The following is a 22,395-nucleotide window of genomic DNA, read 5'->3' as shown; positions in this document are numbered from 1 at the left end:
GTGATCCGCCCGCCTCAGCCTCCCAAAGTGCTGGGATCACAGGCATGAGCTACCGTGCCTGGCCCTGGTGTTTTATTTATTTATTTATTTTTTGAGACAGGGTCTTGCTCTGTTGCTCAGGCTGGAGTGCAGTGGCATGATCTCAGATCACTGCAATCTCCGCCTCCCGGGTTCAAGCAATTCTGCCTCAGCCTCCTGAGTAGCTGGGATTACAGGTGCCCACCACCACACCCATCTAGTTTTTGTATTTCTTGGTAGAGATGGAGTTTCACTGTTGGTCAGGCTAGTCTTAAATTCCTGACCTTAGGTGATCTGCCTGCCTTGGCCTCCCAAAGGGCTGGGATTACAGGTGTGAGCCACCATGTCTGGCCGTGTTTTTGTTTTTTTTTTCCCCTCCTGGGCTATAGTTTTTAGCAAATCATCTCCATTCCTATACTCCCTCCACCCCACCTGACTTTTTTGGGGGCTTTTTTAGCTCCTAGTGACCTCCTATGTTTGGCTACCCGGCTTGCCTTTGAATGACAGATCTAAGGAAATTGGACCTGCTTGTTAATTCTTACCCTTGGTTTTATCTCTGCCCAGCTCTCTGAACTTCGTGATCTCCTCTATGAAGTATTCTTCAGCCTCTGAACTCTCAGTCCCTCCTCTAGGTTCCCACGGCCCTGGCACACCTTGCTACTAGAGCATTTAATGTAATTATCTAATGTTCTCTTTCTCTCATTAGACTATAGCTCTAGTCTCTGTTCATCTCTGTATCTTCAGTACCTACACAGCAGTGCTAAGTTTATTGTAAGGGCTCAGGGTCCACAATGTTATGCCACCACCATCAGTGTGGCTGTGTGGAATCTGGATCTTCAGGTAATTTTCCTGTGGTATTGGCTGCCTTCTAGTTGTGATTCTGTGAGGGTGCTATCTTTCTTGTATGCACCTAAGTAGCATGTATTTGTCTTAAGACATCTTCCCAAGAAGCTGTTTTTCTTACTTTAGTTCTACTTCATTACCAAAGGACATGTAAAACAGGTGGGGCGCATCTGGGCCTCCATCCGGAGCCAGCTGGGCCATGTTCTGGGGGAATATTTAAGCCTTAGCGATGTATTTGCATACTTAGTTCACTAGGTTGCAATCCTAAATATTTTTGGAATTGACATGCTTACTCTTCTTTAAATAAAGAGTCCAGCTAGAGAAACGGGGAAAAAACAAGGGGTTTGGGCATATGTGTTTTGGGGGGAAGGTTCTGTTACCCCTATGAACTCTAATTTAAAAAATGCCTAAAACAGGCTGGGTGCAGTGGCCCACATCTGTAATCTCAGCACTTTGGGAGGCCGAGGCAGGTGGATCATCTGAGGTCAGGAGTTCGAGACTAGCCTGGCCAACATGGTGAAACCCCGCCTCTACTAAAAATACAAAAAATTAGCCGGGCGTGCTGGCACACACCCGTAATCCCAGCTACTCAGGAGGCTGAGGCAGGAGAAGAAGCGCTTGAACCCGGGAGGCAAAGGTAGCAGTGAGCCAAGATCGTGCCACTGCGCTCCAGCCTGGGCAACAAGAGCAAAACTCCATCTCAAAAAAAAAAAAAAAAAAGAGAAAAGAAAGGTAGTGTCCAAAGAAGTCTTTTCAAGTTATACTCCAATTGAAAAACCAGCACGAACAATATTTCTGTAGATGTTACATACACATATCACAGGGGTTCTGCCTGCTAAGACTGTTCACTTTTACTGACATCTTCTGAGTAAATGAGAACACAAAATCCTAGGTCCCGGAACAAGATCAGAACCAGCCTTACCTCCATACATGTCTGCATGTGGTGGGAAATGACTTTGGAAGCAAGTCTCAGAGCTACACTCTGAATTTCAGATCTAGAAAAATAAACAAACAAAAAAACCCACAAAATTACAATCAGACATATTTCATACACTGGTTTTTGCAGATAGTCTATAATCCATGCAGAGGTGAACACTGAAAATCTCTACCTCCTGGTTACAAAAATGCCTCCGGAAGCAATTACCTTTTGGTTATTAATGCAAATCACTGACATCATTCTATTGCTTGAGTTTAGAACTCTTAGGCTGAGTCTTAGAATGAAACACAGGACCTGAGACCTGAGGGCAGGATTGTGTGCAAGTTCATTACATAATGACTGATGGGACCATACATCTTACCAAGGTTGCACAGGAGGTATTGGGGGCAAACCTTTCATTGGAAGCAATATCCATCGTCCAGTTCAAGAACTCCTTTGGGGTCAGATGTACACAGTGCTCCGTCTGGGGAAGCCACTCACCAGGGTCCATGCAGTGGAGAATTTTCAGTATCTGTGTAAACCAAATCCGCACACAAAAAAGAGAAATAAATACTCAGGGAGATGTCTCTAGATGTTACATGATAATCAATTGTATCAACAAGAGGTCTACCTTTGAAAAGGCTCCCACTGACTTCTTATTTCCCCCATAATACCTTTGGGAGACTGAGGCAGGGTGATGCAATGACTAACCAGAGGGCATCTAGTGACTTGGGATGGGAGCCAGATGCCCTGATTTTAGGCCAGTGCCCTTTCCTTTTGATAATGCTTCCCAGGTGGCCATCTGCCCTGAAATAGCCATGTCAGCAAAGACTACCTCTGACACACTCTACAGTGAATTTTTAATGATCTGTTTCCTAAACATCCCAAAGTGGTTTGCTCTGTCTTTGGTTAATCTCTGCCATCAATACCCCTATCATCAAAAGCTTTTCTTGGTGCCCTTCTAGGTATGACGCCATGCCAACCACCATAAAGAGAGAGTCCTTATCCACTGGCTGCCGAATCTACTTCCTATTGCCCCTGGAGAGCCCAATTTTGCCTTCATGATCCTATCATTCCAGTGGCTCACAAAAGAATGTGGGGAGTGGAAAGGGCCAGTCAGTACATTGGAGACTTTACCTTGCAGAAGCATTCTGGGTGATTTTCCTTCATGGCCAACAATAAGAACTTCTCTCTCATGTTGCACAGCAAGGGTGGCAGGCCCTTCTCTCCAAGTCCAGAGGCTGCTGCTAAGAACTTTTCCAAGAGGGCTTCCAGTGTCAGTGAGCGCACTTCAGCGAAGGCAGATTCTAACAGCTGAGAGAAAGAGATGGGGACATCCCTCTCCTGCTCTCCACTCTTGGCTGCCGCGGCCCACACTGCAGCAATGGCTAGTCTGGTGAGGCTCTGGAGGTACTGGGGCAGGCCTGGCGCCTTGAAGGCACAAGGGAATCCCGTTACCAGCTCTGATCCTGAGATAATCCCTCTGACTTCCTCCCAGAAGCCAAGACTCTCCAGAACTAAGAAGCAAAAAAAGCAAAAGGGAAAGAGATAATCACTTTAAATTTCCACAAAAGGACATGAAAGAATGAAGACTGAATCCACTGCGTGAGGCCATCAGATGTCTCCCATAAGCAGATTTCAAACACTGTCATAAGTGAGTGGCCCTCTAAGGTTCAGACTTCTAGTCCACAATAATTTCCATTTAGGTAATGTATAATTTTTCTAACAGGGGCACAAAGGCATTACTATTAGAAAATGCGTTCCTGACACCCCTCCTCAACATTCAATAAATATGAACTCAGTGACCTCTTATCACCGAGCCTCAAAGCTGACCAGGAGAAGAGGACATCTAGTATAAACTTCCTTCAGGGGCGAAGTTCCCCTCTGTAACACCCCTTCCCAGAAGCTCTTGGTTGAACCCTACAGTACCCTGGAGCTCATGAGACAGCTTATTCCATTGTTAGTAGATCTAATTGTCAAAAAGTTCTTTTTGTGTTTCTACTCATTGGCCTAATGCTACATTTTGAGGCTCCCAATGACAGCTCTTTAGACATTTGATTACAATTCTTGTGTCCCCTCTGTCTTCTCCAGATGAAACATTCCTACTTCCTTCCTCAAATGATGGGGTCACCATCTCTCATTATTCTAGCTGCTTTCCTGTGGACATGCCTCACCCTCTCTCAAAGGATGGCCCATAGGCTAGATCACAAATCTCCTGCATGGTTTGACCCGCAGGACTATTACTTTCTCTGTTCTGAACTGGAGTTGCATCACACTGTTGACTCATACGGAGCACAAAGTCAACTGAAACCACAGCCCTTCTTTTTTGACATGGTCTACTGATGGTGGTGAGTCATCTTTCTCCCACTTTGTACTCAGTACTTAAGCCAAGATGTGTTTTCTTTGTTTGTTTATTTTAAGCCCAAGTATATCCCTGTTAAATTTTATCCTCCTGTTAAGTTTTATGGTCTGCCTTTCATTTGCCGAGATCTTTTCATATTCTCAGTTCTGATTAAAAAAATAAAAAAACCAAAAACTTATTGCCTGCTTACTATGTGCTAGGAGCTAAATAAGATCACTGCCCTTAAGGAGTTTATAGTCAGTCTAGTTTGAGAAAGAGAAATGCATGAACACATAATTCCAATATAGCGGTACAAATGATAATCTAGGTCTCAAAGAGGAAGACAGGTGACAATGTGTTAGGACCACCAAAGGCAGGGGAACCAGCTGAGCAAAGGCTCAACGAAGGCATGAAACAGAACGGACCATGTGGGGAACTACAGGCCATCCCATAACACTGGAGCATAAAATTTGAGGTGGGAAAGGGCAGAAGATAAGGCTAGGGAAGAAATGTGGCTAGAGTACAGAAAGCCTCCTAGACAATGTGAAGCAGCTAGGTCTGTATGCAAGGGAATGCCACTGAGAGGTTATTTTAAGCAATAAGGTCAGGGGCCCATTTTCACTGAAGTGCTCTTATCGTTGAGGGGGCAATATTAGAGGCAGGGAGACCAGTTACAACACTACTGCACCGTAGTCCAGGAGAGAAATAAATGACGAGAGCCTAAAGTTCAGAAGGAATCAGGAGAAGGTGGGTTTAAGAAACACTGAAGGTCTGAAGCCAAGGTGATCATTTAAAAAGGCAAAAAAGAAAGAAAAAAAACTACTGCAGGTATAAAACTGGCAGGACTAGGGAATGAGGGTGCAGACTAGGGGAGGAGTCTTGGGTACCTCCCAGCACCCAGTTCTTCACACATGTTCATCATCTAATAGAAATTGGGTAAACCAGCCGGGCGTGGTGGCTCATGCCTGTAATCCCAACATTTTGGGAGCCCAAGGTGGGAGGACTGCTTGAGCCCAGGAGTTTGAGACCAGCCTGGACAACACTGTGAAAATCTATTTCTACAAAAAATAAAAAGTCAGCTGGGTGGGGGAATCACTTGAGCCCAGGAGGTTGAGGATGCAGTGAGCCACGATGCTGACACTGCACTCCAGCCTGGACGACAAAGTGAGACCCTATCTCAAAAATGCATACAAAGCAGTTGGCAAACTTCAATTTCACAGGAATGCCTAAATGCCCAAAATCAAATAATTACTAAAAATGTGGGCAAGGTGGAGGGTGGAGGCCTTTGGTGAGCAGGCTCCCTGCTGGCCCTTGCCTCAAACACTCTTCCAGGCTCTCACCAATTCATTAACTAGCCCTCTTTGGTTTGAGTCATCCCCCAGTTATGAATCCTCTTAATTGTATCATTCTGTCCATGAAGTTTTATCTACAAGAACTTAGGACAGACTTCACCAAATGCCTTGCCAAAATTTAGATTTTATATTCATAGCATTCTCTGATAAATCCTGACAATTGTACCCAAGATGTTAGCAAGTTTATCCTGGATTGGCTTACCAGACAGCATTTAAGTGATACGCATTTATAGCTAATAAAACACCGTTTATATTTATCATCTCATTATAACTCAGAGAACTCTGCTGACTTCTAGAAAACTAACATAAACATAATGCAAATGTAAAACATTAAGGTAACAGAAAAATTTATTTGAAATTGAAAATTTGCATAGACTTGCAATAACTCGAGATTTAAAAATATAGAGTATTTATGTAACACATCAAATTGTTTCAAAGTCTGTCACAGGGGGCAAAACGGGGACTAGACTTGGGCTCCAATATGATGGGACCCCAGGGAGGCCACCATCTGGGGTTGCAGACAAACCTCTACTGTTTTGTTTTTTTTTGAGATAGAGTCTCGCTCTGTCGCCTAGGCAGGAGTGCCGTGATGCGATCTCGGCTCACTGCAACCTCCACCTCCAGGGTTTAAGTGATTTTCCTGCCTCAGCCTCCTGAGTAGCTGGGATTACAGGAGCGTGCCACCACGCCTGGCTAATTTTTGTATTTTTAGTGGAGACAGGGTTTTGCCATGCTGGACAGGCTGGTTTCAAACTCCTGACCTTGTGATCCGCTAGCCTCAGCCTCCCAAAGTGCTGGGATTACAGGCGTGAGCCACCGTGCCCGGCCACACCTCTACACTTAACTCAGACACTGCAGAATTCCCAGCTCACTAGGAGGCATCTTTTTATTTTTTTATTTTTTTGGAGACAGAATCTCCCTCTGTCACCCAGGCTGGAGTGCAGTGGCACCATCTTGGCTCACTGCAACCTTCGCCTCCCCGGTTCAAGTGATTCTCCTGTCTCAGCCTCCAGAGTAGCTGGAAATACAGGCACATGCCACCACACCCAGCTAATTTTTGTATTTTTAGTAGAGACAGGGTTTCACCATGTTGCCCAGGGTGGCCTCAAACTCCTGACCTCAGGTGATCTGCCCGCCTTGGCCTCCCAAAGTGCTGGGATTACAGGTGTGAGCCATTGAGCCCAGCCAGGCAGTATCTTTATAAAGCACTGGGGGAAACCCCGGGCAGCTGGGATCTTCAACCTCTGTGTCATCTGTTTCAATGTCTAAAAACCGAATCTCATAACAATTTAATAATAAGAAGAGCACAGTACTATCATCTCCAGGTACCATTTCCCTATCCTTCCTATCCACTGCTGCTAGAGGACAACATTACATTCAAAAGCAATTTCATTTGTTTGGCACAGTCAGAAATATGGCTCAGAAATCTGCTCTTAAAATTGTAATCAACAACAAGAAGAACTATCTGGGCTGTTCTGGATATAGTCCAGGCTGAGTGTAAGTATAGTCTGTTGGACTTGAGAGTTGGACACCCAGACCCATTTGCCTGGTCTGGGGCCTTAAGAAGGGATGATATCACCAGGAAGCCAGGGAATGAAGGCACGACCCCAAAGAAGGAGGAGATGGGGATCAAGCATGCTGATGAGGGGAATGAAGGGAGACATTCCTTTGGGACTTCTTGACCTACACTGCCTGTGACTTGAGTATTAACTCTGTAAGTATTTCCTAAGCATATACAGGTTGAGCATCTCTAATCTGAAAATCTGAAATCCAAAATGCTCTAAGATTGGAAACTTTTTACGTGTTGAAATGGTGCCACAAGTGGAAAATTCCACACCTGACCTAATGCAGTCAACACACAGATGCAGTTTATTCAGCGTCCCCAAGGGAAAAATAAAATCACCTTCCGGTTATGTGTATAAGGTATGTATGAAACAAATGAATTCTGTGTTTAGACTTGGGTTCCATACCCAAGATTTCTCATTATATATATAAATATTAAAAAAAATAAAAACCCAAACCTGAAATCTGAAACATGTTTGGTCCCAAGCATTTTGGATAAAGGATGCTTAACTGCATTAGGTACTTTGGGAGATACAGAGATGCAGAGCTGAGACAGAAAAAGATCTGCTTCAAAGAGCTTTAAGACCAATGGGAGGACAAAGAACAAGTACACAATAGCAACTATAAAAATCTAGCCGGGCACAGTGGCTCATGCCTGTAATCCCAGAACTTTGGGAGGCCGAGGCGGGCAGATCACCTGAGGTCAGGAGTTTGAGACCAACCTGGCTAACATGCTGAAACCCTGTCTCTACTAAAAAAATACAAAAATTAGCTGGGCGTGATGGTGGGCGCTTGTAATCCCAGCTACTCAGGAGGCTGACGGAGGAGAATCGCTTGAACCCAAGAGGCAGAGTTTGCAGTGAGCCAAGATAGGGCTGCTGCACTCCAACCTGAGCAACAGAAGAGACTCTGTCTCAACAACAACAACAACAACAACAAAAACCTATAAAAATCACAAAATGTTTAGTGTCCTAAAATTGTTACTAATAAAAGCTGAAATTTGGGCTGGGCATGGTGGCTCATGCCTGTAAAATCCCAGCACTTTGGGAGGCCAAGGTGGGCAGATCACCCAAGGTCAGGAGCTTGAGACCAGCCTGACCAACATGGCAAAACCCCGTCTCTACTAAAAATACAAAAATTAGCCAGGTGTGGTGGTGCATGCCTGTAATCCCAGGTACTCGGGAGGCTGAGGCAGGAGAACTGCTTGAACCTGTGAGGCGGAGGTAGCAGTGAGCCGAGATTGTGCCACTGCACTACAGCCTGTACAAGAAGAGCAAAACTCTGTCTCAAGGCGGAAAAAAAAAAAAAAAGCAGACATTTGTTGAGTATTTACGTGTCATGTACTATTCTGTAATTATAAAATATTACATACCCATGATTTAACGCTGCAAATAAAAATTACTTCTATTTTATTTATTTATTTTTTTGAGACAGTCTCTGTCACCCAGGCTGGAGTGCAGTGGCACCATCTCGGCTCACTGCAACCTCCACCTCCTAGGTTCAAACAATTCTCCTGCCTCAGCCTCCCAAAGTGTTGGGATTACAAGGCGTGAGCCACCGTGCCAGGCCAAAAATTACTTTTAGAATTGACACTTGTTGATATTATTCTGAGCACCTAGACAAGATTTAACTCTTCACTGAGGTAGGCTCTATTATTATTCTTCCCATTTTACAGATGAGGAAACAGAGAGGTTACTTGCTCAAGGTCACTAAGGAAAAGGTAGGTAAAGAGAATACACACTAAAGCCATATGAAAGACCAAAATGAATGCGATGGCACTGATATTCTACTGGAAGAAATGGAAAAAGGGCTTTCAAAAGGGAACACAATTTAAGGTGGGCCCTGAGGCTGCACAGGTGCCTTGCTGGGAGAGGAGAGGAAAGGGCAAACGTGCCAGGGAGAGTTAGGAGAGAACAGACACAGAGAGACCTTTAAATAAGTTTGCTGAATTAATGTGTCAACAGAGCAGCAGCAAGAGAGGTTAGATCTAGAGCCAAAACGGAGAAAATTATCAAGTGACATTCATTTAGGCACTTTCTCCAAACTGCTGCTTGGAAAAAATATTCTGTTTGTGCAGCAACTCTAACTCAAGGAGATGCCCTGAAGGGCTTGTGAAACCATGGACTGCTGCCTCGACCTCACCCCAGAGTTTCTGATTCTGCAGGTCCTGGGATGGGGCTGATGATTTGCATTTTCAACAAGCTCACAGGTGATGCTACTGCTGCTGATCCAGGTATTTTAAAAACCACTGCCCTCAAGTGAAGGTAATGACTAACGATATTAAAACCACACATGCCTGAATCCCACTCTTGTAGATTCTGATTCAGTTGGTTTCAAGTTGGGCGCAGACAGCTGTAATCTTAAGAACTGGCAGGTAATACTGCTCTGCACCCCAGCTGAGAACCACACTCCTCAGGGCCAACTTTCATGCGGGTTGGCAGGGTTTATGGGTGGGTAGGGCACTGGAGTTTCACGCAGAGCACGGATGATTCCAGCACAGGACTTCACAGTAGTGAAGAACTAGAAAATTCACCACGCCCCAATTTCTCTTTCAAATAAAAACACCAAAGGAGAGAAAATAACCAAGAATTCAAAAGAACGAATACGCACTATAAATGTTCCTGGCAGGCAGGCCAGCCAGCTGGCCAGACCTTCAGCAATGTAAACACTGGCTCGTTGTGTGCAGGTTCTGTTCTAGGTCTAGATGCAGAAGTGAATTAGACCCGGCTTTGCTCTCATGGAGCTCCAACTGGGTGGGGACCACAGGAACCATATTCCCCTATTCCATCTCAGTACCCAGAGTGAGAGGGTCTCTAGGTGGAACAGAAGGTTGGAGGCAGGAATGTCCAATACTTCAGCATAAGCTACTGCAGCAACTAACAAAGAAATGCTGCTTTTCTCTTGCACAGTGGTTCTCAGCCCAGGAAGCACATTACATTAATCTGAGAGCTTTAGAAAAATACTCATATCAGGGGACACTTGACCATATCTCTGGGGTGAGACCTGGCAGTCTAGTTTTAAAGTGACCTAGGTACAGCAGGGATTGACGGCTACTGTTTTAGTGGTAGAGTTCGTCAAAGGGTTTTCACAACCGGGATTTTTCCCTGGTGCAACAACGTTTGTGTCCTGCCATAAAGAGTCTAGATGAACACGTGGTACTTATTTTCATTTCTATGAGTGCCCTTCGTTTGCAGGACACAAATAACTGAAGTTTGATCCAGTCTGAAGTTTAGCAGCCTTCTTCTTTAGCAGATTGTAATTTTTAAACCTTCTTTGCCTTTTTTTTTTAAAAAGGAAAAGAGATGGTTTATCACAAGCTGGTCTTGAACTCCTAGGCTCAAGTGATCCTCCCACATCTGCCTCCTGAGAACCTGGGACTACAGGTGCACGCCACCACACCCATCTGAAACCTTACCTTTTCTACTCGCAACCTCAACTTTGATTGATTTGGGTTTCTTCTTTGTTGGAAAGCCCAAATGTTTGAGTGAAAGAATCAAGTCCCTGCTTTAATGGCCCCATCGTATTTTTCCTAAGTTAGAGTGATTTTTTTCTAACTCTTCCTGGCTGGAGCTTTTTTCAGCCCTCCTTGTTTGGAAAGTCTTTGCACTTTCCCACCAGTGCAGTCATCTCAGCCACTCAAGTATGTGTGACTGATTCTTGCATCCAATTTGATTTCATTTTTGGAATTAACTTTTTTTTTTCCTTCTTTGGAGCAAGTATATTTCTGGCCTTCAAGGGAATGGCTGAATGGCTGGATTCACATGGAAGGACAATACCTCCTACTGTGCTATGTCCTGGTTTCCTGGAGAAGTAATTCCTAATGAAATGTCACAATGTGGCAGACTGGTATAAGTTGCCAGCTTTTTATTTTGCAAAGGATGTTAAAAACCTACTATTATCACTTCATGAAAGAAAGTCTCTTATGCCCCAAAAGAGAAAAAATCATAGTGTCATCATAAAAGATAATTTAAAGAAATTTGTTTTTAAGAAAAAGATGTAGCCAGGCATCGTGGCGTGCACCTGTAGTTCCAGCTAGCTGGGAGGCTGAGGCAAGAGGATTGCTTGAGCCCAGGAGTTTGAAGCTACAGTGTGCTATGAGCACACCTGTGAACAGCCATTGCACTTCAGCCTGGGCAACATAGTGAGACCCCATCTCTAAAAACTAAAAACTAAGAAACTAAAAAAAAACTAAAAAAAAAAAAAGACAAATTTGCTATAGTATCATTTTGCTATAGCTTCTTTGTGCCATGGGCTGGTGAAATCACCAGGGAGCAGCACTAGTGAATTACAGCTTTGGAGAAGTTGATAAAAGCTTCTTGAGGCTAGTTTGTTTGGACGGCATAACTATTAGGAACCTCTGTTCTCAGGAAGAAACTGAAGGAACTTTGCAGAGTCCTTCATGGCACTGAGGAGTGTCTTGCATAAAGGAGTATGGTGGCCCATTCACACAATTCCTTTGGTAATATCAGATGTGTTATCTTAGCAGTTTTTGGTTCTTTGGTAGGTTGGAGATTCCAGTGTAATGTCTGCAACCTGAACAGTCATTGTGAAAGTTAACTCTAGATATCAAAACTGCCACTCCCTAACTAACCAAAGGAGAGTGCTAATTTTGACAGGCTGCTGAAAGAGGATTTAACAGTAGCACAGACCTTGAGCAGGGATGGCATCATACTTAGCATGTCCTGTTCTATTATTTAGGGCAGTCTGTCTCCTCCCTAGAGGAGAAGCATAACCCAAAAGGGAAGGCCTGTGGGCCATTCACCTTTGCTCTTCTGAGCTACTCATTAGGTTTGTTAAATTAAAAAAAATCAATATAATTTTTAAAAGATGCATGTTAATCTAAATAGCTTTAACAAGGGCATTCTGAAAAAAAAAAAGGTAATATCATTACCACATAATTATGGATACAGTGAAGTTACACCATAACAGCATTTAATTTAGGTGAATTTAACTTTAGGTGGGGCCGCGGGTGGGGGAGGAATAATAATTAGAGAGGGCAGTTTCCCCTGGCATTCCAATCAGTGGTCAATGTCCCATGTAGGGTTGCTGTACTGTTACCTCAGACCAGCGGTTCTCAAACTTTAGCTGCTCACCCCGAGTTTCTAATTCAGTAAGTCTGGGCAGGGCTCCCCAAAAGTTACATTTCCTAACAAATTCCCAGGTAATGCTGATGCTGCTGGTGCAGGGACCGCACTTTCAAGGCCTCCACCTCAGACCATCTGAGATCATCCATGCTTTCCACAGTATAAACATCTTGCCATGCTGAATGTGTGTAATTCTAGTGTTTAATGGTATTTGTTTTTGTACACCATGGCCCTTCATCATAAGTCAACCCCTTCATCTAGTGCTCAACCAAAGAGCTCCTGCATATTATACAGTTCCTGGCCTTCACTCTTACGTCACTCATCAAGACAGCCTGATTGTCTTGTGCCAAAATAAAAAGGGTAAGAAAGAAAAAACGCAAAGCCCAGAGTGACAACATTTTCTTGGTCCCAGCAAAGATGACTATGGGGGAGGCAAAGCCCCGGTAATCACACACAACTTGTTCTATTTAGAAGCAGCAGTCAGGATCCATGAAGGCAGAAGGATCCTCCTCAGGACTGAAAAGACCAACCCGACAACAACAAAAAAATGGTTTCACTACTACAAAATGTCACTTATAAGGATACTGTGCAAATGGCAGTGATACTGGTTGTGCCACCATGGAAGGTCATCTGCCACTGAGTCTCAGAAGATTCCTCATTCTGTCTGAACTTGCACATGTTGTTCCCTCTGCCTCAAAGGAATGAATGAATGAACAAATGAATTTCTCCTTTGCAGACATAACTGTTCTGAAGTTTTCTCTATTCTCCCCTTTCTCTCCCAGCATCTCCAACCTCCTTAAAAAAGTGGGAGACGAAAAAATACAGAGCAGACTTCATTTTTTTTTTTTGAGATGGAGTCTCACTCTGTTGCCCAGGCTGGAGTACAGTGGCGCAATCTTGGCTTACTGCAACCTCCGCCTTTCAGGTTCAAGTGATTCTGCTGCCTCAGCCTCCCGAGTAGCTGGGATTACAGGCACCAGCCATCAAGCCTGGCTAATTTTTGTATTTTTAGTAGAAACAGGGTTTTGCCATGTTGGCCAGGCTGGTCTTGAACTCCTGACCTCAGGTGATCCACCTGCCTTGGCCTCCCAAAGTGCTGGGATTATAGGCATGAGCCACTGTGTCTGGCCTAGACTTCACTTTCAATGCATAGGGAGACAGCCTGCTTTTTCTATTTCAAAGAATTGTAGCGTTGGTCAGAGCTCTGTAATCAGATCCAACAGAAGTTTTTATCTGAAATGGTGGATAAACTGGTTCCAAAAATAATCACAGATGATAATTTGTACACTCTTAACGTCAGTGTCCTGTTATGCAATTTCTCAGTTAAAAAAATTATATTTGTAGAGAAAAGGAAACCATAGGAATAACAACAACAACAAAATAAACTGACTTAATAAATCTTGGCTTCTCCTTATCAAAGGGAAATTCCACTCTTCTATTTAATCCTTGACCCTGCCAGTAAACTGTAATCCTGACCCCAGGGGCCCTTCCAGTTACAAACATGTTGAATGACCTGGTGGAGGGATTTGGAAACTAACTTTGTCTCACCCTGAACTAGTACTGGTTGTTTATTTCTTGCTTTGGTTTGTTTCTGGTTCTCTGAACCCCATCATCTCTGCTTACACAGGTGTGGCCCCCATCACACACACCCCTTGGAAAACATTCCTACTTTTCCTTGTCCCAGCATATTCTCAAAGGCATGTATTTTTCCAGTGTAGGATTCCTGATCGGCTGCTGAGGAAGGAGGATGTGCTTCCGAGGATACTCTAAAGACTATCCTGGCAGCCCATAAAATCAAAACACAGCCTTTCTGGCTTGGGAGACAGCAGAGCCAGAAGAGCTCAAAGGATCTGGGTAGGCTAAAGATGAGCTCACCAGGCCCTGGGTGGGACCCACAGCTTTTACTATTGCCTCCACCCACCATCCCATCTCAGCCTTTGCCCAACACAGGGAGGAAGTCCAGAACTACTGTGGATAAACACATGACAACCCAAAGACACAAACATAGTTATTTCTAAGTATACACTACTTCTGGTTTCCTTTCCCCTTTTCTTTCTCCTTTCCCCTTTCCTTTCCTGTCCATCCCTCCCTCCCTCCCTCCCTCCCTTCTCTCTCTCTCTCTCTCTCTCTCTCAATCTGTCTTTCTTTTTTTGAGACAGGGTCTTACTCTTGTTACCACACCGGAGTGCAGTGGTATGATCGCAGCTCACTGCAGCCTTCCCGGGCTCAGGAAGCAATGGAAATGAGTCTGGGAGGTGATTCTCCCAACTCAGCCTCAGTCCCAGGGAGCTGGGACTACAGGCACGAGCCCCCATGCCTGGCTAATTTTTTGTATTTTCTGTAGAGATGGGGTTTTGCCATGTTGCTCAGGCTGGTCTTGAACTCCTGGGCTCAAGCAATTTACCTGCCTTGGCCTCCCAAAGTGTTGGTACTACAGGTGTGAGGCACTGCGCCCAGCCTACTTCTGGTTCTTTTGGCGAATTGGTCCAAAGAACAGGATTGGGAATCAGAAATTTGTCCACCATGACCCTGTTTAATTTAAACTCTAACTCACAAAGGACCTGGGGCTTCTCTTCCACACTTAGTCCATTGGATACTGCAAAACCAACTTGGGAGTCAACTGCTAACCGGGAAGATTCCTTTACATAATGGGCTTACCTCTGTTGCTTCACCTGTAATAAGAGAGACTAGGATCACCCATCTCAGTCCCTTGCTAGTGCTACAATTTAGTTCTGGGAATGCCCCTGGGGTTGAGGGCCTGTAGAGTCTAAGACTGAAGAGGTTCCTGGCACCAATGAATTGTAGACCAAATCATCAGTGATGTTGCAAGGTGCAGTATACAGCTGCTAGCAAAATCCAACAAAATCTGGTTGTACTAGGAGTGCTCCTATTTTAATGAAGTCCAGCCCCAACATGGAGAGAGGAGTTAGGTTAATTCTGCCAGGTAATCAATGGAAATGAGCCTGGGAGTCAGGATCCAGCTGCTTCTACCCTGGATGTGATGGCCATTCATTTCTTTGTTCTTGCTATCAGTTTTATCTCTTGATAGCTGCTGTTCTCCCAATGTTGGCTTTTTCCTGTAATGTGACTATTCACAATTTTTATAACATTTATCCCAATCCTCTGAGGGTATTATGCCCACTTTACAGTTGAAGAACCAAGAGGCTTCAAGACAAGGTGATGGAAGTGATTTTTGCTTCTGCCTATGAAAGATTAACCATTGCAGGAACTGTCCTTCCACCATAAACAATTAGAAAACTGAACAAAATGTATGAAATTATTGTTTTTAATCATTGGATATGAGCAATGCAAGACTCAACAAGAAGACAATAAGGGAAGCTTTACAATTGCCTGAGCTTACTGCCAAGAGGTAATTTCTAAGCCCCAGTACAGAGAGGAGGAACCCAGAGCCCAGAGGTCCTGGCTCAGTTGAAAAGATGAGATATCAGAGTTTGGGAAGACTCAGGCAGCTGGAATTTGTGGGGCACAATACCGGAGAGAACAAATCTGTATAGTGAGAGAGCTCTGGAGATCTGTAGACCAAGGGACCCCGCGAATCTTTCAGCTGAATACTGATTTGCACATGCATGGGGTGAAACTCTAAAAGGCTACAAAAAGAACTGCAGAACTGCAAGAAAGCAGTGAGCTGGACAATTCCTGGAACTCATGTAGGCTCACAATAGTTTTGTGTTCTCTCACCCAGAGTAGAGACCTTGTAACACATGGGACATCATGTAGGACCTCAGAAGGATCCTGTTAGAGGAGCTACATTTGCCCTAAACTAAAGGCTCCTCTTTGGATTGAACCCACCAGAACTAAGCTTAAAAGCAAGTCTTGGAGGAATCCAACCAATCCTAAGTAACTCAACTGTGTGCTAAAACAAAGTCCAATACTTTAAAGAATAAAATAAAATCCAACACCTGACAACATAAAATTAACATTGTCTGGCATCTACTAAAAAATTATAAGCATGCAACAAGTGGGAAAATATAACCCATAACCAGGAGAAAAAAATAATTTAAAAATATCCTATAATGACAGCAATAATGAAATTAGAAACAAGAACATGAAAACAGTTATGTACGCCTGCTACATATGGTCAAGAATCTAGAGGAAGACTGAACATGATAAAGGGAGATATAGAAGATATAAAAAGGACACAAATGAAACTTCTAGAGATGAACAATACAATATCTAAAATTTAAAAAAATCACAAGATGAAAATAATAGCAGAGGCTGGGCATAGTGGCTCACATCTGTAATTCCAGCACTTTGGGAGGCCAAGGGAGGAGGATTGCTTAAGCCTAGGAGTTCAAGGCCACCTGGGCAACATAGTGAGACCCTGTATCATTTTTTTAAAAAGAGAATAGTAGCAGATTATACACTGCAAAAGAAAAAGTTTGTGAATTTAGAGTCACAAAAGTTGAAGCTATCAAAAGTAAAACAGATTTAAAAAAAAGAATGAGCATCAGCGATGTATGGGACAACTTCAAGTGACTTAATTTACATTTGAATGGAATCACAGAAAGAAAGGAAAGAGGGCAAGAGATGGAGGAAATATTTAAAGCAATAATGGTATTGGGGGCTGGGCACGGTGGCTCACGTCTGTAATGCCAACAATTTGGGTGGCCAAGGTAGGAGGAGTGCTTGAGCCCTGGAATTCAAAACCAACCTGGGCAACATAGCGAGACCTTGTCTTTACAAGAAATTTAAGAATTAGGGCATGGTGGCATGTGCCTGTAGTCCCAGTTACTCGGGAGGCTGGGGTTGGAGGATTTCCTAAGCCCAGGAGTTTGAGGCTGCATTGAGCCATGATCGCGCCATTGCACTCCAGCATGGGAGACAGTGCAAGACCCTGTCTCTAGAAACGAAGAAACAAACAAACAAAAAATGGTGCTGAAACATTGGATAGCCATAACAAAAAAATAAAAAAAGAATGCCAACCATATCTCATGATACACATGAAAATTAATGTGAGATAGACTACAGATCTAAATGTTAAATGCAAAACTACAAAACTTTAGAAGAAAAATGAGGGAGCATCTTTGTGACCTTGGAATAGGCAAGGATTTCTTAACCAGGGCATAAAAAGTCTAAAACACATAAAAAAATGGATAAATTTGACCTTATCAAAACTAAAAATGTCTGCTCTTCAAAAGACACTGTTAAGAAGATGAAAAGGCAAGCCACAACCAGGTAAAAATTATGTGTAAAACATTTACCTGTATAAAGGACTTGTATTTAGAAAAAACTCTTACAACCCAGTAAGACAAACAACTCGAATTTAAAAAGCAATGTATAAAATATGTGAATAGGCACTTTACCAAAAAAGACATACATAGTCAAACATGACACATGAAAAGATGCTCAACATTATCAGCCACACTTCTCATGAATGCAAAGCGGTAAATGTTTTGGTAGTTTCTTGTAACATTAAACAATCCTTATCATATGATCCAGTAACCCCTTTCCTAGGTTTTTACCCAAGAGAAATGAAAACATATGACCGAACACTTCTATGTGAATGTTCACAGCAGCATTATTCACAATCTCCAAAAACTGGAAACGACCCTAATGACCATCAACTAGTAAATTAGTATAAACAAGCCATACACACAATGGAATACTACTCAGCAATAAAATGTCACAACTCACACCATATTGACAGAATGAAGGATAAAATTACAACATCATCTCAACAGGCACAGAAAGGTCATTTGCCAAAATTCAACATTCTTTTGTGATAAAAGCACTCAACAAACTAGAAATGGAAAAAAACTTCTTCAACCTGACAAAGGGCACCTATAAAAAACCCACAGCTAACATCAAGCTACCACTTAATGGTAAAAGAGTGAATGCTTTAAGATCCCCTAGGATCAGGAATGAGACAAGATGTCTGCTCTTGCCACTTCTATTCAACACTGTATTGGAAGTTCTAGCCAGAGCAATTAGCCAAGAAAAAAGGAGTCCACAATAGAACCTATTAGAGCTAATAAGTTAGTTCAGTAATGTTGCAGGATAAAAGATCAATATACAAATATCAATTGTAGTTCTATACAGTAGCAATGAACAATCCAAAAATGAAATTAAGAAAATAATTCTATTTATAACAGCATCAAAAAGAATAGGAACAAATTATTTAATGAAAGATGTGCATGAAGTATATGTGCACTGAAAACTACAAAACACCCACTGAAATAAATTCAAGAGACCTAAATAAATGGAAAGACATCCAGTGTTTGTGGATTTAAAGACATCATATTGTTATGATGGCAGTAGTCTTCAAATTGATCTACAGATTTAATGCAATCCCTATCAAGATTCCAGCTGGCTTTTTCTTTCCTCCCTCCCTCCCTTTTTTTTCCCCCAAACAAGCTGATCCTAAAATTTGTATGAAAATGCAAGGAACCCAGAATAGGCAAAGCAATGTTGAAAAATGAAGAAAGAGGACTCACACATCCTGATTTCAAGTTACTATGAAGTAATGATAATCAAGACAGTGTGCTCCTGGCATAAGGATAGATACATAGATCAATGGAATACAATTAAGAATCGAGAAACAAACCCCTAATTTATGGTCAACTGACTTTTTGACAAGGGTGCCATGACAATTCAATGGGGAAAGGATAGTCTTTCTGAAATACAGTGCTAGGACAAATGGATAGCCACATATGCCAAAGGAATGAGGCTGAATCTGTACCTCACACCAGATAAAAAAATTAACTCAACATGGATCATAAACTTATGAACTAAAACTATAAAACTTCCAGAGGAAAACATGGGTGCAAATCTTTGTGACTTCGGATTAGGCAATTATTTTAGACACAAAATCAAATGCACAAGCAATAAAAGAAAAAATAGATATAATGGACTTCAAAACTAAAAACTTTTGTCCATCAAAGGACATTATGAAGAAAGTAAAAATCCACAGAAAGGGAGAAAATATTTGCAAACTGTGTGTCTTATAAGGGATTAATATCTTGGACATAAAAAGAACCCTTACAACTTGAGAATAAAAAGACAAATAACTCGGCTGGGTGCGGTGGCTCACACCTGTAATCCCAGCACTTTGGGAGGCTGAGGCGGGCAGATCACCTGAGGTAGGGAGTTTGAGACCAGCCTGGTCAACATGGTGAAATCCTGTCTCTACTAAAAATACAAAATGAGCCAAGCGTGGTGGCACATGCCTGTAATCCCAGCTGCTTGGGAGGCTGAGGCAGAAGAATCGCTTGAACCGAGGAGGCGGAGGTTGCAGTGAACCGAGATCGTGCCATTGCACTCCAGCTTGGGCAACAAGAACGAAATTCCGTCTCAGAAAAAAAAAAAAAACAACTCACTTAAAAATGCGCAAAGGATCTGAAGAGACCTTTCTTTGAAGATATACAAATGACCAACCAGCACTAGAAAAGATGCTCAAGCTCATTAGTCATTAGGGAAATGCAAATCAAAAGCACAATTACATCCCAGCACTAGGATGGCTATTAATAAAACAGATGGACGGTAAGAGTTGGTAAGGATATTGAGAAACTGGAAGCTTCATACACTGGTGGTAAAAATGTAAGATGGTTGCAGACTCTTTGGAAACAATTTAGCAATTCTTCAAAAGTTAAACTTAGAGTTGGCATATGGCCCAGACATTCCACTTCTAGGTAAATACCCAAGAGAATTGAAAACACAGGTCCCAGCAAAAACTTGCCCATGAATGCTCATAGCAGCATTATTCATAACAACCCAAAAGTGAAAACAACCCAAATGTCCATCAAACTGATGAATGGATAAACAAAATGTGATATCTATATACTGGAATATTATTCAGCCATAAAAAGAACAAAATGACCAACATAGATGAACCTTGAAAACATGTTAAGTGAAAGAATCCACACATGAAAGTCCACAAAGGTATGATTCCATTTATATGAAATATCTTAAATAGGCTTTCAAAAACTACTTGCATAAAAATTTAACTGACATGGGCAACTACTTTCAGATTATCTGTGATAAGCAGCTGGAGCTGGGAAAGGCAGGAACAAAGAACATTGAAACCACAGATATGGCCGGTCATGGTGGCTCATGCCTGTAATCCCAGCACTTTGGGAGGCCGAGGCAGGAGGGCTGCTTAAGCCCAGAAGTTTGAGACCAGCCTAGGCAACAAAGGGAGACCTCTCTCTACAAAATAAAAAATTAAAAACAAAAACAAAAAAAACCACTAGGTTGGCATAGTGGCATGCGCCTGTGGTCCCAGCTACTCAGGAGGCTGAGGCAGGAGGATTGCTTGGGCCTATGAGGTTGAGGCTGCAGTGAGCCATGACTGTGCCACTGCACTCCAGCCTGGGCGACAAAGCTGTAAAAAAAAAAAAAAAAAAAAAAAAGAAATCACAGATGTTCTGAGACCCTAGTTGTTGACTAGAACAGTATTTCACTCCTGGGATGAAAATGTGGGTAGAAGGTTTCACGACACGGTTCTGCCACAGATACAACTCTCACATTATATGAGGCCTTTAACTTTGGTCACAGAAATGGACGATGAATAAGGAGTCAGGAAAGCTCAACCTTTTCACTAACCAGCTGTGTAACCTTGGGTAAGTCACTTAAATTGCTATGATCTCTAAACTAAATTTCTGAAGAATTGTGGGCCTCTGTACTCAGCACAAGGTTTGGAATTAACAGAGTAAACACCACGTTAACCTAGCAATCTAATAACATACCCTATATTATTCTGACTTCTGAAAGACAGCTAGGAATCATCTGCTTATTTTAGAAGCTCACTGTTCCCTGGGAAAGATAATTTTGGCACAAGCAGCAGTTCAGATGACAGTTCCAGTGTTTTGGAGAAAACCAACTAATTTATTGACCACAAAGCCTGTTTTGTTTTTTTTTTTTTTCTCCTCCTTAAAGTTTCATAGCTATAGGCCCAGAAATACAAAGTCCCCAGAAGACTCTAAAAATATGTTCTCAATTCCTTTTTATTTCCCACCCAGAGCTGAGAGAATAGCACCAACTGTGTCATATTAAACACATCTGCATCCAACACTGATAAAGTGCATGACCGAGGAACAGGTAAGAAGTGTTTTCAATTTGTTCAAATGGAAATAGTTAAATTTAACCTAATTAGACTAAATAATCAAAGCAGGTGTTTGTAAGATGCCAATGTTTGTTTTCATTCTCTGTAACTGTTCAGCTATATTTCCCAGGAACTTACTTAGGTAAAGGAAATTAATATGTCATAAAAATCACTGACCTATTTATTCATGTCACATATGTATTATTCATGTTTTAGGCAGTACAAATACAGGGCATTGTTGAACATTTCTCACAGATTTTACCATTTAAGCATCATCAACATCTAAGCTGGCCTGTAGAGGGGCTTATGTTACCTAACTTCCATTATATAAATACAAGCAGTAATAAATGAGAGCCTGTCTTCTAATCGTACACTGATCTACAGAGCGCACTGACTTGGCATTTAGACTATTTAGGGTTTCTGACTCCACTTGCACAAGCTGGTCACTTTTAAAACATTTAAAAGAAAAATAATAACAATAATAAAAGTTATATTCCAGTTAAAACAAAATGTTTATTGCACTTGGCAGAGTGATGAGATCTGAACTATAAATATCAACTAACAAAGAAACCACAAAATGTAGTCACCAGCAGCCTGGTATTAGGAAGTGTTTTGTGCAGTGGCCATAGGTCCACTTTCGAAGGGAAAAAGGGCAGGTGGCTGCCCGGAAGCAGTCAAGCTTGCTCTTTCTAATAACACGCTCCAGTCCTGGGTAGGCTCTCGTATTATTCCACACACCCTCAGGATGGGAAACAGAAACACATTCAAGAAAGGCCCCATAAAAGCCTGTGACGTGGAAGCTCCTGAAAAGGGGATCCCTTCTCTGAGGCCTGGGCATTCTGCAGCAGGGACACAAGCCTGGGAAGTTGAGTCCACGAAGAGGGTTCTCGGACTCCCTTCCCTAAGCGAGTGACTGATGTTTCCTGACTCTGGCCCTGGTTGTGCCGTGGGGCCACAGTGAGGGCAGTTGGAGAGCTCAAGATCTGCCACCTTAGCACACATGGGATGTTGGGCACTTATCGCTATGCCTCAGTTTCTGTGGTCTGATGAAGGAACATTAGTACTTTCTTCATTAATGCACATAAAATGCTTGGCATTGCTTGGCATAGAGATAGATGCTCAATAAATGTTGGCCACTATTATTATAACCCCCTACAAACAAGGAGGATGAGATTGAAAACAATGTTTCCTAAAAATGAGAGTATAACGGGCATCCT

At 42.5% G+C, this 22,395-nt stretch overlaps 1 protein-coding gene across 10 annotated transcripts in view; it reads right to left on the bottom strand.

Annotated features, from left to right (window-relative positions):
• THADA (THADA armadillo repeat containing) overlaps positions 1-22,395 on the bottom strand; it is a 366,352-nt gene that overhangs the window by 59,322 nt on the left and 284,635 nt on the right. For all 10 annotated transcript variants that reach the window (XM_054475156.2, XM_063648769.1, XM_054475159.2 and 7 more), the window contains 3 exons: positions 2,915-3,294; positions 2,191-2,309; positions 1,784-1,856 (listed from right to left, as the gene is read on the bottom strand). In XM_054475156.2, coding sequence (XP_054331131.1) covers positions 1,784-1,856; positions 2,191-2,309; positions 2,915-3,294 — 572 coding nt within the window. The remainder of the gene's footprint in view (positions 1-1,783; positions 1,857-2,190; positions 2,310-2,914; positions 3,295-22,395) is intronic.

This window comes from Pongo pygmaeus, chromosome 12 (genome assembly GCF_028885625.2).
Source record: "Pongo pygmaeus isolate AG05252 chromosome 12, NHGRI_mPonPyg2-v2.0_pri, whole genome shotgun sequence".
In the NCBI taxonomy this organism is placed as follows: Eukaryota; Metazoa; Chordata; class Mammalia; order Primates; family Hominidae; genus Pongo; species Pongo pygmaeus.
The sequence above is the reverse complement of the archived record's forward strand: the minus strand, read 5'-3'. Positions and strand labels throughout refer to the sequence as shown.